Source organism: Balaenoptera physalus (assembly GCF_965194825.1).
Source record: "Balaenoptera physalus genome assembly, chromosome: 16".
In the NCBI taxonomy this organism is placed as follows: Eukaryota; Metazoa; Chordata; class Mammalia; order Artiodactyla; family Balaenopteridae; genus Balaenoptera; species Balaenoptera physalus.
Genome location: NC_138898.1, coordinates 86139270 through 86154484, shown reverse-complemented (window position 1 = coordinate 86154484; position 15215 = coordinate 86139270). Strand labels below are relative to the sequence as shown.

The window sequence follows — 15215 nt, the reverse complement described above, 5'->3', positions numbered from 1 at the left end:
GGGGCCTGTCCCATGGTGGGGAAAGAAGGGCCTGCACCCCAGGAGCCACGGCCTCAGGAGGCTGGAAGTGTCCCCTCTGACGATGGAGCCTCCAGTGACCTGGACCTGGACCAACTCATGGCGGATGTTGGAGAAGAGCCGGAGCAGAGGGAGGAGCCACAGCACAGAGACGACGCAAGGGAGCTCGCCGTGGCCTCCTGTGAGGAATAGCTGTGGGCTCGCACCTCCTTCCTGCTCTCTCATCCCTTCTGTGGGAGCAGGAGGCAGAGCCTCTCAGAGGATCCCCGAGAAGCTGATAAATGTTGGGCTTGTTCATTGGCTGTGAGGTTAGTTGGCTAAGGTCAGAGTTGTGCAGCTGATGTGTTAATAAATGAGGTTATTAGTTTATTTGGTTCATCTCTAACCACACGCTTTCTTTTGGCTTCTCTCCCTCCTCCTCCGTGTCACTGTGGCCCATGGTGCTTTCTGGTGGGAGGCCTGTCAGTATAGGGAACTGGGAAGGTGATGACACCAGAGTCCTGGGAGAAGGACACTGAGAAGGGCAGGTCTGGGTTCAAATCTTGCCTCAGCCTCCTATTAGCTACATGGCCTTGGTAAAATCACCGTAACCATTCTGGGTCTTGTTATCCTGCCTCAGATGGTACCTCCAGTGCCATATAGGGTGCTTGATGATGCTGAAATGAGGCAAAGCACTAACAGTGCATGCTAATTATTATCATAAGGGAAGTAGAATGGTTAAATGAGGAGACAGACCTTAGGTTCCAGACTGACTACCAGTGTTTGGGGATTTACTGGTCCCTGGCCTGAGGCAGTCACTGAACAAAACGACTAGGGGAGGGATCTGAGTGTGAGCTATCTATTATGGTTCATTTATGGCAAGAAGGACAGAAGTTGAAGGTGATGTCAGCTTTCTCCTTAGATGCATTCAGGCAAATTGTACAGGGACTTTTATTTTTGTGGTCAAGGGCTAGGAAGTTGAAGAGGGAACTGGAGCAAGTGGCTGTGTGTCTCTCAGGTCCTTGGTGGCCTTCAACACCTGCTGGCTTCTGAGTCGTCTGTGTCTGTCCAGGGTGATTATGAGGAACTGAGATCCCTGTGTGCAGCTGACTCTAAGCAGGTCCTCACTCAGTCCCACTCCTTAGGCCTTTAAGACAGAGTATAGCGTCTCTTCCTGGGGGCCCTCTTGGGGAGGCGGGTGGGGAGGCGCTGCTGGTGAGGTCAAGCTGGAGAGGGCGAGGGAGGCATAGAAGATGTCGTCATCCTGGGGGAGAATGGAAAGGGGAGGGGGTTAGGCAGCAGAGGGGGAGCTGTCCCATCTCAGAGCCGCAATCCCACAGCTGATGCCCTGCCGAAACCACAGTCCCTCTGTTCTTCCACCCCACCTTCTCCAAACTTCCCTTTAATTCTTTCAGGACCTAATCTGAGCTGCTTACCTTGGTGTCCAGCTTGGAAAACATACAGGCTTGGGGCCTGCATGTTGTCCTAGAAAAAATCAAGATGTGCCAGGGTTAGGTGGCCTGGCAGCAAGGGTAGAGAAGTGGGCAGGGGGCTCCAGTAGTGAGGTCATCTTTAGGTCAGGAACAGGGTCTGGGGGAGGGTGGGTGAGTCAGGGGAGAGAGGAGGATGCTGAGGGCACGTGTGTGGGGAGGGGGTGTGTGGGGAGGAAGGAAGGCCCAGGTGGAGAGCGGGGATGATGGCGGCAGGACCTACCTTTATTCCCAGTGTTCTCGTATTTCTCCTCCGGGTTTTGGAAGGATCCCCTGTGTGGGAACAGGAGGGGGGCGATGTGTCAGAGGCTGGACAGAAAAGAGTTACCACCTGCATCGGGCTGGTTCTCTTGGTGGGGGCTCTGTGACCTGCCTGGACGCACTCGGAAGATGAAGGCAGAGGTTTGAGGCTCTCAGAAGGAGGCCGCCTGGACGGGGTTGAGGGGTCATTTGCGGTGTAGCCCTGTCCCTGAGTGCTGACTGAGGTGGATTGTTCTGGAGAAGCGGCTTTACTGCAGGGGCACAGGGAGAAGCAGGAGGGGGAGCTCCTGTCCTCTCTGCCGCAGCGCCTCAGTTAAAACTGGAGCATGAGAACCAGGAAGCTAATCTCAGGTCCCCTGGGCAGTGCTCAGGCCTTGGTCCCTAGAGGAGACGCCATCTCCATGGGGAGGGGTCCGAGGAGGGCAGCTGTCAAGAGTCAGGAGGGAGAGAAAGGAGGGAGGGGCTGCGAGAAGGAAGAGCCTGGAAGTGGAAGGAAAGATGGAGAAAGGAAAGGGGGGCCATGAGGAGAGTAAGAGCTCAGGAAAGGAAGAGGAGCTGGGGCCCGAGGAGAGGGAGCCAGGCTGGGAGCCGGGAGGGAAGTTGCTCTGAGAAAAGACAGAGGGCGGAGCAGCTGGAGGTCGCGCGTCACAGGGGAAAAGGACAGATTGGATGAGGAGCAAGAAAGAGGACAGAACGTGGAGGTGGTAGGTGTGTTCAGGAAGGATGAGGTGGAGAGAAACCAGGATGAACTGGGGATGAAGGAGGAAAGGGGGAGCCAGAGAAAGAGGGAGATGTGAGGGTGTGGATGGAGAGTCCAGTCGGGGAGGGGCTGTGAAAGGCTCCCTAGTGCTGTTCTCAGAAGGAAACTTCCTGCTTCACAAAACAGCACCCCCCTCCCCCCTTGGAGGAGAAGCGCTCACCTGGCTGGGGTTCTGGCTTTGGTCTGCAGACCTGTAGGGGGACCAACAGTGTGTCAGTGTGTCATCCATGGAGGCCGGTCTCCTGCCTGCCTTCTCTGCCCCGTCCCACCCTGAGCTCATCCTTGGAGAGACCAGAGCAGCGAAGCAGCTCGGCTGAAACCCGCCTGGGAAGGCCTGGGACCTGAGCCTGCACCCAGCAGGCACCCTGAGGCTGCCCACACCTGTCCTGCCTTGTCCTCAACACCCATCAGGAGAGCAGCTCTTCCCTGCACCCTGCGCCCCTTCACCTTCTGAACACATTGGACTTGCCCACTTCCCCCAGCTCCAGTGACCTCTGCTCCACTCAGCCACACCCTGGGCCTTTTTTTTTTTTTTTAATCACTCGAGCTGAGACCTCTGACCTAGTAAATGCTAGTATCATTTTTATGCTACTACTGTCTTTCCTTCCAGCTCTCTTTTGTCATCATCCCTCTGTACCTGTGCTTAACCTCACTAACTCTTGTCTCTTGATGATCCACTTTCTTTCAGGTTATCCAGGCTCCCTGCTGAGCCCTCTACTCTCCATCTCTGCCCTCTCACTGGCTCCTTGACCTCCTGTGTTCCCCTGTCCTTCTGCCACACTTGCTGACACATCTTCAGTCGTGGATGTGTCCTAAGGCAGGGAATGCTATTTGCTTATCCCAATATCCATTTGCTTCTTCTTATTCAGTTACAGAACGTTGATTTTATTTGGAGTGGCAGCGTGCCCCCCTACAGATAGATGTGGGACCTATGACTAAATATAGCCAGTGAGATATAAAGGGAAGTTGTGGGTAGGACTTCACAGATGCTCTTTAAAAGGAGGACAGACAGCTGGGGAATTGTCTTTTTGTCCTTTCCTCCTTCATCCCTGATTGGATTCAGAAATAATGGCTGGAGTCCTAGCAGCCATCTTGAACCATGAGGTAACCTTTAGGATAGAAGCCAGGATCCAGGACAGTGAGCAGAAAGGTAGAAGCCTGAGTGCTTATAGGTGGTAGCTTCTGCTCTCTGGCTCCACATCCTTTTATATGAGGGGAAAAAAGTAAACTCTGTGTTATTTAACTTACTGTTCCTTCTGGACTTTGGTGCTAGCAGCTGAACACAACTTCTAACCAGTAATTCCTAAATGTTTCTAAACCTTCATGCTTGAATACTGCTGGGGGAAAACATAATCATGTGCAATGATGCTTGTACAGATTTATGTCTTCTCATCTGAGTTGGTCCTCAAATACCATCTTGCATTTCCTTAGTGACTACGTCACATTTTCTCTTTGTCTCTGACCCTCATCCTCACTCCCAGGACACAACCACTGTGGTTTTTGCTCTGCAGAATTAAAAAACAATTTGTATGTAATTGAATTTATAAATATTTTTATTCATGACTTTTTCATACTTAGGCTGGTCATCTTCAATCCATGGTTGTAAAATAGTTTCACATGCTTTCTACTAGTACTAGGGTTATTTTTTCCTCATTTATATCTTCAATTTTGGTGCAAATTATGAGGTAGGGAGATAACATTATTCTTTCTCAGCTGCTGCTACTCCATTGTTCCAGGACCATGTATTGAACTATTCATCCTTCCCCCTAGATTAGAAATGCTTCCTTTTAACCTGCTAAATTCCCTCATATATTTGGATCTGTTTTCATCCTGCTTGTATTTGACTTTTCACTTTTATTCCATCTGTTTATCTATCATATGCCAGAATTACATCATTTTAATTATTGTAACTTATTAATTATAAGTCCTCATCCTCATATAGTGCTTATTCTGCACCAGGATCTATTCTAAATGCCTTTTGTTTGTCATGACAACCCCAGGGAAGTACTATTTTTATTCCCATTTTACCTATGAGTAAGTTGAGGCTCAGAGCAGTCATATCATAGTGCCAGAGTTTACCCAGCCAGGGTGTGAAGCAGGTTTGGCTGCAGTCATGCCAGATTCTATGCTTTTCAACCTCTGAGCTTTACTATTTCACAGGGCTCATCTCTCATTGCACATTTTTTTTTTTTAAATTAATTTATTTATTTTTATATTTATTTTTGGCTGTGTTGGGTCTTTGTTTCTGTGCGAGGGCTTTGTCTAGTTGCGGCAAGTGGGGGCCACTCTTCATCGCGGTGCGCTGGCCTCTTCACTATCGCGACCTCTCTTGTTGCGGAGCACAGGCTCCAGACGTGCAGGCTCAGTAGTTGTGGCTCACGGCCCTAGTTGCTCTGCGGCATGTGGGATCTTCCCAGACCAGGGCTCGAACTCGTGTCCCCTGCATTAGCAGGCAGATTCTCAACCACTGCGCCACCAGGGAAGCCCCTCATTGCACATTTTTAAAAAATTATTTCAAATCAATTTTGGTGGGTGTTGTGGCATAAATAATTAATGCCTCTAACCCTGTGGTCTCTTTCAGCTGTGAATGCATACATCCAAATTTCTGATGGGCATCTCTACTCACATGCCACACAAATATAAACTATTCCAAACTCAAGAATCATCCTTCTCTCCCAGTCATGGTCCTTGACCTCCTCTGCCCCTATTTTACTTGGGCTCACCATGGCCTCACTCACCCAAGTTCGAAACATGGGACTTAAGCCCTGCTCCCTCATCCTTCTATCAATCCAATCATCAAGTCCTACTGGTTTCCCCTCTTAAACTTTTCCAGGATCTGGCCCTCTCCCTCCATCCACGCTGCCATGGCATTAGAGTGACCCCAGGCTGGCCCACCTCCGGCCCCTCTACCGCAGACTGTGTATCTGCAAGGCCAAGCTAAGGTTTCCACTTTGCTGCTTCACTTTGCCTCTGGGATCAGAGGCTCTGGGGTGTGATTTCCAAGGTCATCTTCTCTCATCTCCTGCCTCCTCCACAGCCCTGAGCTACTTAGAATTCCCAGAATGGTTTCCTTCCCCTGGAAGGACAGTGACCTCTACAGCACCCTCACCACTTGCCTGGCTAATTCTTTCTTATTTTTTGAGACTTTTTGCAGGAGTTGCTTCCTCTGGGAAGTCCTCCTTGATTACCCCTCCTTCCCCTCCCAACCTAGCTCTTCCTAAGTGGGTCAGTTAGCCCTTGAGGCAACTGTCCTCCCCATATCCTCTTATCCCCCATTTCCTTGAAAGCAGGGCCTGTGCTTTATTTACTTTTGCATCTCCATTTACAAGCCAGGCCCTGGGAAATAGGAGCCAACTTCCTGTTCCTTCTGCTCTCACCTTCCTTTTCCCAGGGCAGAGCGTCCCTCCCATGAACCAAAAGCGAGGACTGAGAAATGATTAAGTCAAGCATCCAGAACTGGAAAGTGATCAGGTTTATGAAGAGGGATTGGTCTGGAGTGGTGGTTCCCAAACTTGATGACACACAAATACCACCTGAGCAGATCATTAAAAATGCAGATTCCCAAGCCCAGACCTCAGGCCCATCAGGGATCTGCATTTTGTTTGTTTTTTTCTTTTGTTTGTTTGTTTTGTTTTCATTTTTATGGTCTTATGTGGGATCTGCATTTTTAATGGACACCTGGATCATTCTGATGCAGGAGGGTTCTGAGAAGCACCTAGCTGGGAATCCTGGGGAGAGGTTGGAGGTCCCAGACCACTTACCTTTGCTTCTCTTCCACCTGAGGTACATGATCCATCCCAAAATCGCGATTTTGAGCATAGCGCTGGCCAATGACAACCCAACTGTAGTTTCCATACTTAGGGACCACAACTCTGAACTCTTTTTGCCATCTGGGACCCTGATGCTAGGTGTAGTGGAGCCCAGGGTGGTTGGCTTAGCAGCTGGGAAGACATGAGAAATATGCAAATTATTCACTAAAGGGCTGGAGGTATCTGGGTGAAGCTGTCACATCTTGTTCCCTAGTTTGGGGAATGTGGGGGGGGTGGGGAGCAAGTCTCTGAAGCTCTCCCACAGGGAAGGGAGTAACAAGGGCAGATGCTGGAAGCTCTGAATCCTCATCACTCTGTGTAAATCCTGACCCTACCGTTGATAAGTGCCGTGATCTCAGAACCTCATTTTATCACCCACCCATAGGTGAACTAAATCACAGGATTAAAAAAAAATTTTTTTATTGTAGTAAAAGACACATAACATGAAAGTTACTATTTTAATCATATTTAACTCTACAGTTCAGTGGCGTTAAGTACATTCACACTGTTGTACAACTCTCACCACCATCCATCTCCCGAATTTTTCACCTTTCTAAACTGAGACTCTGTCCCCTTTAAATACTAACTCCCCATCACCTTTCCCCCAGCCTGGCATCCACCAATCAGCTTTCTGACTCTGTGAATATGACTGTTCTAAGTACCTCCTATAAGTCGAATCAAACAGTATTTGTCTGCACCTAATGTATATTGGAATGCGTTTCTAAGGTTAACTTATTAAGTCCTACAAACAGATTGCACCTCTTTTAATAGACCATTAAAAGATTACTTAATACCCAGCCAAAAGGAAAAAAACCTAAATTCCAATAAAGTCTTCGGGTTAGTGTGGACCAAATTCACTGTCCACTCTTATTAGAAATTAATAATAAAAGTGTAAATACCATCCCTCAACTGAGATTTTATAATTTAAAAATTACTTAATCAAAGAAAAATTACTTAATTATACTAACATGTCAGATAAAATAAAAGTGATAGGAACGCATGTTAAAAACCCTACAAAACTAAAGCTACATTCAAAGTTGAATTCACAGTATTAAAAACTTTCATTATTTTAAATGTGAAGATATTTTTTAAATGAATGAAAGGTTCAGTATCCAAGAAAAGAGTACCCAAAACAGAGAGGAGTTTCTAAGGAAACTCATAGTTTTCATAGAAAGTAATGAAAACCTAGATAGGATACATTTTTAAGAAAACAGAACAGCAGAAGGATTAAAAAATTCAGGAAGTGGTTATTTAGGGAAAAACAAATAAGAAAACAGACAAGACTCTTGCAAACCTAATAGTGACAAAGAGTCTGTTGAAATTATGAGTGCATGTGTGCTCAATTATGGGTTGAGAATCTAAAAACCTTTGTGAAGTGGATGATTTTCTGAGACAAAGAAAAATTTAAAAGAATTAATTTAAGAAAGAGTAAACTTTAATGGATAGACAAAGAAGAAATTGAGAACAGTATTAAAGAACTACCTTTCATAGAGATTTCAAGCTCAGAAGGTTTAATGGATAAATTCTTGTGAAAATTTAAGGAGTAGATAATTCGCAGACAGAAGGTTCCAGAACATAGAAATATGGAAAATAATGCAATTCTAATTCATTTTGTAAAATAGTAACATAAACCTTATGCTAGGGACTTCCCTGGTGGCGTAGTGGTTAAGAATCCGCCTGCCAATGCAGGGGACATGGGTTCGATCCCTGGTCCAGGAAGAACCCACATGTCACGGAGCAACTAAGCCCATGCGCCACAACCACTGAGCCCACACACCGCAGCTACTGAAGCCTGTGCGCTTACAGACTGTGCTCCGCAACAAGAGAAGCCACCGCAACGAGAAGCCTGCTCACCTCAACTAGAGAAAGCCTGCGCGCAGCAACAAAGACCCAACACAGCCAAAAAACAAAAAACCTTATGCTAATCTCAATCATAATCTGGATTGCTTCCATACCCACCTTCAGGGATATTAGGGGTTGCCATTCCTGACCCTTTTTCCAGTGTAAATCACCTTCCTTCTTGGTGTCCCCGCTGGTGGCTTAGTGTTTAACCACTCTGATCTCCTGAGCCAGTTACATTCATCTATCTGTTTCCAGCGTCCCAAATTTTTTTTATTTTTTTTATTTTTTTTAATTTTTATTATTTTTTTTTTTAGTTGTGGCATGCAGAATCTAGAGCACAGGCTCAGTAGTTGTGGCACATGGGCTTAGTTGCTCTGTGGCATATGGGATCTTCCTGGACCAGGTTTGAACCCCTGTTCCCTGCATTGGCAAGCGGATTCTTAACCACTGTGTCGCCAGGGAAGGCCCCAATTGTGGTTTTTTTTTTTTCTTTCCTATAGATTCTTGCTGCTGCTGCTTTTTTTTTTTTTTGCTTCTTTCTTATTTAGAGAAGACTTTTTTTTTTTAAACAGTCATCAATTTTATACACATCAGCGTATACATGTCAATCCCACTCACACAATTCAGCACACCACCATCCCCACCCTACCGCTGTTTTCCCCCCTTGGTGTCCATACATTTGTTCTCTACATCTGTGTCTCAACTTCTGCCCTGCAAACCGGTTCATCTGTACCATTTTTCTAGGTTCCACATACATGCGTTAATATACGATATTTGTTTTTCTCTTTCTGACTTACTTCACTATGTATGACAGTCTCTAGATCCATCCACGTCTCAACAAATGACTCAATTTCGTTCCTTTTTATGGCTGAGTAATATTCCATTGTATATATGTACCACAACTTCTTTATCCATTCGTCTGTCGATGGGCATTTAGGTTGCTTCCATGACCTGGCTATTGTAAATAGTGCTGCAATGAACATTGGGGTGCATGTGTCTTTTTGAATTATGGTTTTCTCTGGGTATATGCCCAGTAGTGGGATTGCTGGGTCATATGGGAATCTATCCTGGAGAATGCTCCGTGCGCACTTGAGAAGGAAGTGTAATCTGCTGTTTTGGGATGGAATGTCCTATAAATATCAATTAAATCTATCTGGTCTATTGTGTCATTTAAAGCTTCTGTTTCCTTATTTATTTTCATTTTGGATGATCTGTCCATTGGTGTAAGTGAGGTGTTAAAGTCCCCCACTATTATTGTGTTACTGTCGATTTCCTCTTTTATAGCTGTTAGCAGTTGCCTTATGTATTGAGGTGCTCCTATGTTGGGTGCATATATATTTATAATTGTTATCTCTTCTTCTTGGATTGATCCCTTGATCATTATGTAGTGTCCTTCCTTGTGTCTTGTAACATTCTTTATTTTAAAGTCTATTTTATCTGATATGAGTATTGCTACTCCAGCTTTCTTTTGATTTCCATTTGCATGGAATATATTTTTCCATTCCCTCAATTTCAGTCTGTATGTGTCCCTAGGTCTGAAGTGGGTCTCTTGTAGACAGCATATATATGAGTCTTGTTTTCGTATCCATTCAGCAAGCCTGTGTCTTTTGGTTGGAGCATTTAATCCATTCACGTTTAAGGTAGTTATCGATATGTATGTTCCTATGACCATTTTCTTAATTGTTTTGGGTTTGTTTTTGTACGTCCTTTTCTTCTCTTGTGTTTCCCACTTAGAGAAGTTCCTTTAGCATTTGTTGTAGAGCTGGTTTGGTGGTGCTGAATTCTCTTAGCTTTTGCTTGTCTGTAAAGCTTTTGATTTCTCCATCAAATCTAAATGAGATCCTTGCCGGGTAGAGTAATCTTGGTTGTAGGTTCTTCCCTTTCATCACTTTAAGTATATCAATGCTACTCCCTTCTGGCTTGTAGAGTTTCTGCTGAGAAATCAGCTGTTAACCTTATGGGAGTTCCCTTGAATGTTATTTGTCATTTTTCCCTTGCTGCTTTCAATAATTTTTCTTTGTCTTTAATTTTTGCCAATTTGATTAATATGTGTCTCAGCGTGTTTCTCCTTGGGTTTATCCTGTATGGGACTCTCTGCGCTTCCTGGACTTGGGTGGCTATTTCCTTTCCCATGTTAGGGAAGTTTTCGACTATAATCTCTTCAAATATTTTCTCTGGTCCTTTCTCTCTCTCATCTCCTTCTGGGACTCCTATAATGTGAATGTTGTTGCGTTTAATGTTGTCCCAGAGGTCTCTTAGGCTGTCTTCATTTCTTTTCATTCTTTTTTCTTTATTCTGTTCTGCAGCAGTGAATTCCACCATTCTGTCTTCCAGGTCACTTATCCGTTCTTCTGCCTCAGTTATTCTGCTATTGATCCCTTCTAGTGTAGTTTTCATTTCAGTTATTGTATCGTTCATCTCTGTTTGTTTGTTCTTTAATTCTTCTAGGTCTTTGTTAATCATTTCTTGCATCTTCTCAATCTTTGCCTCCATTCTTATTCCGAGGTCCTGGATCATCTTCACTATCAGTATTCTGAGTTCTTTTTCTGGAAGGTTGCCTATCTCCACTTCATTTAGTTGTTTTTCTGGGGTTTTATCTTGTTCCTTCATCTGGTATGTAGCCCTCTGCCTTTTCATCTTGTCTATCTTTCTGTGAATGTGGTTTTTGTTCCACAGGCTGCAGGATTGTAGTTTTTCTTGCTTCTGCTGTCTGCCCTCTGGTGGTTGAGGCTATCTAAGAGGCTTGATGGGAGGCTCTGGTGGTGGGTAGAGCTGACTGTTCCAGTGTCCCAAATTTTGGTTTTGTCCTAGCTTGCAATTTTTTTGTCCTTGTTGGTTTTTGTCTTAAAAATTCCCTTTGCTGTCATTTTGGTAGATTTTGGGAGGGAGTGGAGGTAAACATGTGCATATAACTCTCTATCTTGGCCAGAATTTATGCTTTACTTTTACAATGAAAAGTATAAAAAGTAAACATTCAAAAGATAATGTTGTACGTTAATAATAAAAATAAAGAATAGAGAGGAAATTAGGGAATTAGAAAAAAAAGAAGAGGGATCTAAGGAGACCAAAAATCTGTCAGAAAAGGTCATTTAAGGCAGTGGTCCCCAACCTTTTTGGCACCAGGGACCGATTTTGTGGAAGACAGTTTTTCCTCGGAAGCGGGGAGGGATGGTTCTGTTGGTAATGAGAGTGATGGGGAGCGATGGGGAGCGGCAGATGAAGCTTTGCTCGCTCAACCGCTGCTCACCTCCTGCTGTGCGGCCCGGTTCCTAACAGGCTGCGGACCCCTGATTTAAGGGAATATGGAGGAGGTGCAGGAAATATTAATCCAAGGCTGTTTTACTTAATTCGGATTGTGAGTCACTATCTGTTTGCTCTTAAACGAGCATAGTGGTCAAGGAGGGGCGGTGGTTTTCCAAGAGGGGAGACAGGGAGAGTGTCGTTCCGGCCAACAGCAGTAATCCGTCATGGACACTGTTTACAGCTGCCAGCACAAGTGATTATAAAGAGCAGACTGTCTTAGTCAATTATTAGTTTTCTAAAAAATTACAGACAACAACACCCTTATTGCCATTGCCTGTCAGAGAGAACCCCCTCCCCCCTGCTCTGGAGATAGTTACACTGAGGTGCAAGTTCCAATGCCCCACTGAGTGACAGACGGAGATCTGTTAATGCAGCGTGTCCATTATTAGGTTAAAAAGAGGTCAAGACAACAAGGTGATGAGGTCAGTAGGTGAGGCCGAGCAACTCATGGTTAACAAGGGAGGCTCTGGGGTTAAACTGGGGTCAAACCCCACCTGCACCAGGAGTGACTTCGGGCAGGTGTTTGCTGTGCGAGCCTCGTCTCCCTTACTGTAACAGGAGGATGGCAGCAGGGCCGACTGTTACCGGGGTCGTGGGGAAGGTTAGCTGGGGTTTAGCTGGGCTGATGCTGCCAAGGTGTCCAGCCGGGACGCAGGGCACAGTCAGCGGGAGCTGCCGTTACCGCTGCTGCTGCCTCGTCATGACCAGGACAGAGGAGGGAGATCAGGGTGGACAACGGGGACAGTGTGACGAGAAGCACACAGGGAGAGGTGGGGGGCGGCAAGGAGGTAAAGAGGATGGAAGCGGGGGAAGAGGAGATGGGAAAGAGATGGGGTGGGGGTGGGAGCGTTGAGGGCCGTGTTCTGGGGAGCAGAGCAGCAGAAGGAAGGGGGAGATGGGAAACAGGTGATGGGGACACGGGACGCCTCGGGCCACCATTGGTGGCCACCACACACCTACTGTGTGTGTGTGGGCTGAGCTCATGGCCGTGGGGAGACAGACATGGGGTAGCTGAGCCTCCACACATGGACACATGACAAAGGGGAGGCGGCCGCATCCCAAAGATGTCAAGTCACCTGGAGGACATGGGGTGAGGACAGGGGAGGGTGCAGCCCCAGCTTGGAGCAAGAAAGGAGAATAGCTGGGAGCCCAGAGGGCGGAGGCCTGAGGATGAGGGAGGGGGCTGGATCTGGAGGGCAGAGAGGAGGATGGGCAAGGGAGGCAGCCCAGGGCTGGGAAGATTAAGGTGAAAAGGGTTTGATAGAGGCCTGGGGAGGAGTAGAGGGGGCAGGGAGAGGAGTTTGAGAGAAGAGAGGAAGAGGGGGCCTGGGCCAGGCCTGGGAGACAAGACCGCAGTGGCCTCCAAGAGCCTCAGGCAGGACAGCTGGACTCACTGGGGATGACGGTGAGTGTGGTTCCCTCGATGGACTGCCACGTCTGCTTGCCTTTTCTCAGCGTGTCCACCTCTACCCGGCAGAAGTACCTAGACTCATCCTCCCACCGCAGTTTCGAGATCTGGAGGGAGCCGCTCTGCCCACCTTTTGTCCAGTTCAGGAGGAGCCGGTCCTTGAAATCCTTGTGGATGAACGGCGGGGTTGTGTTGTAGATGAAGTCCCCATGGTAGTGTTTCCATCTCCAGAATATTCTCACGTTGGGAACCTTGGCTGATTCCCAGGAGTAATAGAAGGAGAAGGGGATGTGGATGGAGCCACCCTTGGGGGCTGAGAGTTTCTTTGGTTGGTTCATCCCAAAGTCAACGTTTGGATTGGGTTCTGCCCAGTGACCTAGAGGAGGGAGGGAGAGGGAGAGACTTTGAAGGTGACCCCAGACCGTCAGCCACCCTCACCTACAAGGGGATGTGTGACAGGTGGTAGGACTGGCCCTCTGGCCTGGGTGAGCCCCTCTCCAGGCTTGGGGCGGGGAGGAGGGTGAGGGGTTGGGGGGACCCGGCACTGTGGGACCAGCTCTTTGTTTGTTGGGGGTGGGAGGCCTGGCCGGCTACCCCAGGGGACACTTCTACGGACACGCAGCCATAGCCCCTCCCTGGGGGGGTGGTCCCTGCAGCCCTGGGCAGGGCAGGACAGTCCCGGCCTCTCACCTGCCTGCAGAGATGCCAGGGACAGCAGCAGGGGCAGCAGCAAGGGCAGACCCATGGCCTTGCCCTCCTCCCGGGATGAGAAGACAAGCAGAGCCTTCAAGGCCAGAGGGGAGGCCTGTGGAGGGGCCGCCTGCGGGGAATCTCAGCACCAGGAGAGCGACGACCAGGCTCCTTCAGAGGACTGAGGAGGGTAGGGGCCTTCCTGAAACCCGCCCACCCCTGCCGTGACTGGCACTTCTTTTATCAATGTGGCTTCTTTTCCTATATTGCAAAAGGGCCTCTCTGTGGTCAGTGCAAAGGGAACCATGATGTAGGGCTCCCTGCCCCCCTCTGCACACTGAGGGGCTGGTCCTGACCTGGGCCAGCTGGGGCCTCACCTCTCTCGCTCAGCTCCCTGCCTCTGCCACCCCCTTGGCATCTCCTTAGGAGTCAGTCTCTGTGTCTCTGTGTGTCTCTCTCTTCTTTTCCCTGCTTCTCGGAGTGTCTCTCTCCTCCCAGGGAAAGGGGCGACAGCAGAGCCAGTTCAGGCTCCTTCAGGGAGAGGTCCACGGCCCTGAGTCCCTGCCCAGCTACAGCCCCTTAGAGAGGAGGAGGAGGAGGAGGGAGCTGCTGGTGGTCAAGCCTCAGCCCCCAGCCCAGGCACCAGGGGCACCCAGCATGCTAGTGGTCTCTCTCTCTCCAGGTAGGGGACACTGCAGTGCCCCCCTTCAGTCCCCAGGTAGAACCAAGGCCCACCAGGCCCCTCCCGCCCTGCTCCGCTCCCTGTGTGCAATCTCACACCCTCCCTGAGGTGAGGAGGTGAGGGTGGGCGCAGGTTCCCACCTACCCAGAGGGTGGGCCTTCTGGAGGCCGCGCCTCCACCCACAGAGGCAAGACTGGATCTGCAGGGCCCTCTGTCCTCACGCTCTACAAGAAGGACACCGGGGCTCCGACACGCCCTGCGCCACGTCCAGGACTCTGAGGTGGCAGGTCCAGGACCTGAACTCCAGTCTTGCTGAGCCCACAGGGCCTTCTGCTCCTTCTGGACGCTTCCTCCTGGCTGCACCACAGAATCTCTGGGCCTCACCCTGTGAGTGCGGAGCTCTGGGGGTGAGCCCGGAGGCTGTATTTAATAACGCTTCTCAGGGGGTTCCATCTGCAGCTGTGCAACCCCGGCTCATCCAGAGCCTTCACTGGACAGAGGGGATGAAGGTCAGAGCAGTCATGAGCCATCCTGGTGACAGTCCCTGGGACCCTCTCTGATGGAGGCCCTGCCCGCCTGTGACTGGTGGTGGGTGGGGTGAGAGATTGGGGGCTGGGAACTTTGGTGACCCCCCAGGGCTGGCTGGGATGGAGGCTCTGCTCACCCCCTCCCCAGGATGACGTTGGCATTGGTACTGGGTAGAAGGAGGGCAGGGGAAGACATGATTTCATTAGGAAGTGGCATTAGTTCTCTGGAGGTGGAAAAAAGCAGACCAGCTTCCTTTCTCCTTTTCTTAGTTTTCCCCCAATTCTAATAATTTTTTTCCATAATTTTCCCATAGCCAGCCAAGCAGCCTCCACCCTCCCTTTGCATCTATTTTTCTTACCTCTCCTCCCAGGCCCGAGAAGAGTGATTCTGCACTTTCATGGAGCCCTCTTATCTGAGTCAGGCCTTGAACATCCATTTTCTCTTT

General features: G+C 48.6%; 2 protein-coding genes across 10 annotated transcripts in view; one reads left to right on the top strand and one right to left on the bottom strand.

Annotated features, from left to right (window-relative positions):
* The window catches only part of MBLAC1 (metallo-beta-lactamase domain containing 1), a 76155-nt gene that overhangs the window by 12950 nt on the left and 47990 nt on the right, over window positions 1–15215 (top strand). The window lies entirely within an intron of this gene.
* On the bottom strand, window positions 931–13796 carry LOC309645772 (paired immunoglobulin-like type 2 receptor beta). 3 transcript variants are annotated; one of them, XM_082431341.1, is made up of 5 exons: window positions 13561–13796; window positions 12857–13246; window positions 1711–1760; window positions 1434–1482; window positions 1174–1261 (listed from the first exon to the last, which is right to left on the bottom strand). In XM_082431341.1, the coding sequence occupies exons 1-5, from the start codon at window positions 13613–13615 to the stop codon at window positions 1257–1259; spliced, it is 549 nt and encodes a 182-aa protein (XP_082287467.1). In that variant the 5' UTR covers window positions 13616–13796; the 3' UTR covers window positions 1174–1256. The 3 variants fall into 3 exon arrangements, with proteins under 3 accessions (XP_082287466.1, XP_082287467.1, XP_082287465.1); XM_082431340.1 differs by lacking the exon at window positions 1434–1482 and having other exon boundaries at window positions 931–1261; XM_082431339.1 differs by lacking the exons at window positions 1174–1261; window positions 1434–1482; window positions 1711–1760 and adding an exon at window positions 5002–6449.